The following is a 3,190-nucleotide window of genomic DNA, read 5'->3' on the forward strand; positions in this document are numbered from 1 at the left end:
TCAACAAGGCATAACCAAAAACTAAGCATATTTGTACATTTTTATAATTAGCTCTCTTTTTAATTTTTATATCTGAAATGCTTGTATCTCAATATTTACTTGATTGAATTAAAATCTAATTTCATATTTATTCTTTAGAGACCTCAAACTATTAATCTATAACTTTCAATAGCTTTCTCTCTTATTGGTTTGGTACCTAATAATACTTAACTAACCTTTTGACCTAGATTTAATCTAAGCTTAATCAACAATGCTCACTATGAATCCAACAAAATCTTACCTTAATCTAAGCTAAACATCCATTAATTCATCACTTTCAAGCTTCAATTTAACCAAAACTCAACCATGGCAACTTAATTAAATATCATCAATTTCGTAATTCAACATTTGGGCTAAGCTTATCTAACAATTCTAACTATTAAGCTAATTAAAAATTGAAAAGAAAACTCACTTACAGCTCCAATTTAGCTCATGTCAATGGTGGTTTCTTAGAGAAATAGTTAGACTCAACTCACCCATACACAATCTAACCCATTCAAAATTAATTTAACCCATTATAGAACTCAACTATCAAAGGTAAAAGTACTGTGAAGACCCTTATATTAGAAATTAGATTGTATTTTGTCCCATTTATTTAAAAAAGTAAATAAATTAATCATATAAGTTAAGTCAAAGAGTAAGCGTAATCTAATTTCTAAAATTAATACTTTTACCTATTTTAAAATTAAATATTCGATATAACTAAACAAAAAAATTTAAACATAATTAATTTATTCAACTTTTTTCTTTTTCTTTACAAATTTTTAAGAAAAAAAATTCAGAACTAGACCTGCTCATGGGTCGGGCCACCTACTTAGGCTCGAAGGCCTGCCCGAAAATGGAAGGGCTTAGACAAAATACAAGACTCGAAAATGGGCTTGAATAAAATTTAATACCCTTTTTTGTATGGGTCAGGCCTTGGGTAAGATTTTTTTGCCCAAATCCTGCTCGAATATATTATGCTATAAAAATATTATTTAATTATATATGTTAAATAATAATTATATATTTATATTTATATTAAATCACTAACCCAATAACAATTAAACCGTTATCCAAAACTTAAAAAAAAACTTACCCAACTAAATAACCTAAAATATAAAAATTATATTTAATACAATAAGATATTTATTATATTTATGATAATGTTTTTAATATAAATACTTTTAATGTATGTTTAATATGTTAAAAAACTTTTAATTTAGTTTTTTTTGTGCATGTATTATATTTTAAAAAAAATTATTTTTAAATAAAAGTTAATCTAAAAAAATTAAATATTAGCATACTTAAATTTACCTTTTTTTAAATTTGATTGGGATTGAACAAAAAAATAAACCCATTTTTCGGACAAGGTCGAACCCAAATTTAAAAAATTAGTCTAAATATCTTACATAAATCCGATCTAAACTTGACTTGTCCCGACTTATGATCACCTCAAAAAATAAAATAAAATCAATTTGATTATTTCGATTTTTTTTAACGGTTTAACGATAATTGTGTTTTTTTTTTGCCAACGAGATAATTGTCAATTTATTCAAAGTTTCAAACTTTGGCAAATATAAATTGAACCGACAGTATGATCACTCTATAAAATGGTAAGGTTATATTCGTAAATTCGAAATGTCTAGAGGGTAAACATGGAAACCGAAAACCTCTCGCTATTTTTTCTCATCACAATATAATCCCCACAACCAAAAACCCTAGTATTGGGCCGCCACTAACCTTCACCTTCCCAAAATGACAACCCGCTTCAAGAAAAACCGGAAGAAGCGCGGCCACGTGAGCGCCGGTCACGGCCGTATCGGGAAGCACCGCAAGCACCCGGGAGGTCGGGGAAATGCAGGAGGCATGCACCACCACAGGATCCTGTTCGACAAGTACCACCCTGGGTATTTCGGGAAAGTGGGTATGAGGTACTTCCACAAGCTACGCAACAAGTTCTACTGCCCCATCGTCAACATCGACAAGCTCTGGTCTCTCGTCCCGCAGGAGGTGAAAACCAAAGCCAACAAGGATGCGGCTCCGATGATCGACGTGACTCAGTTCGGATACTTTAAAGTCCTCGGGAAAGGTGTTTTGCCGGAGAACCAACCGATCGTCGTCAAGGCTAAGTTGGTGTCGAAAACTGCTGAGAAGAAAATAAAGGAAGCTGGTGGCGCCGTTATTCTGACCGCTTAGGTTAGGGTTCTTCGTTAATTTTCATTTGGATTTGAATGACATTTCTTTGACATAATGTCGTTGATTTTGGGTTCACTCTATATATATGTTCTCTATGCTTGTTTCGACTTATATATTCAACATTGCTTTTTTGCATTTCTAAGTAAAAATACGTAAATAAAAATATTACTTTTAATTTTTATTTTAAAATCATAAGAGAAATATAATTTTTTAAAAAATGAAGTAGCTCTCTTATTACAAGTTTTTGAATAATCTTCTATCCGCGATGTTTATACTCGATTTTAATTTTAGGGTCAGATCTTGAATAATATAATGAAGTATCAAATAATTTTCCTCTTTTAAAAATACATAAATCTCTAATTCCATTTTTTATATTAACAAAGAACGTATAACTACTAAGTCCCAACCAATTTCCTAACCCTAAGCCACCATATTATCGTTCAGGTCTCATCATAGATCAAATCATTCGTTTAAGCTTGAAGATTCGTTTAAAAAGCAAAATGATTTGTACAAATATATTTTTCAAAAAGTGACATAATTAGTAGTTAAATTTGTTTTTATATAAAAAAATAAAATCAAATTAGGTGTGAGTTTGGATGAGTGGTACGTTTAGCTGCGGTTAGTGTAAAAACAGCAGTGGCAGTGAGATTAGATACTGTAGTGATACTGTAGCGTGAAACAAAAAGTAAGTTAAATGCACCTCACCGCAGTCAATCGCCCAACCAAATGAAGTCTAATTCTGAGAGGAAAAAATGCGGTTTGACCCTCAAATTGGAACAAATTGGTTTAACCAACTCTTATAATTTTTTGATAATTATTTTAAATTTTTTTATGAATTTTAACAATTTATTTTATTTGAACCGAATGGATCAATCAAATAAGGGTCGATGGTTTGACCTAGAGGTGCTCATGGGCCAGGCCGGATCGGGTTCGAGCCAGGCTCAATTAAAATTTTAGGCCCATTCATTGGGTT

At 31.1% G+C, this 3,190-nt stretch overlaps 1 protein-coding gene across 1 annotated transcript; it reads left to right on the forward strand.

The window, feature by feature from the left end:
• The first annotated feature begins 1,622 nt into the window (after positions 1-1,622).
• Positions 1,623-2,328, forward strand: LOC107888655 (60S ribosomal protein L27a-3). The gene has a single exon (XM_016812824.2). It carries the CDS (start codon positions 1,777-1,779, stop codon positions 2,215-2,217), a length of 441 nt encoding a protein of 146 aa, XP_016668313.1. The 5' UTR covers positions 1,623-1,776; the 3' UTR covers positions 2,218-2,328.
• Positions 2,329-3,190: the final 862 nt, after the last annotated feature.

This window comes from Gossypium hirsutum, chromosome A09 (genome assembly GCF_007990345.1).
Source record: "Gossypium hirsutum isolate 1008001.06 chromosome A09, Gossypium_hirsutum_v2.1, whole genome shotgun sequence".
Classification (NCBI taxonomy): Eukaryota; Viridiplantae; Streptophyta; class Magnoliopsida; order Malvales; family Malvaceae; genus Gossypium; species Gossypium hirsutum.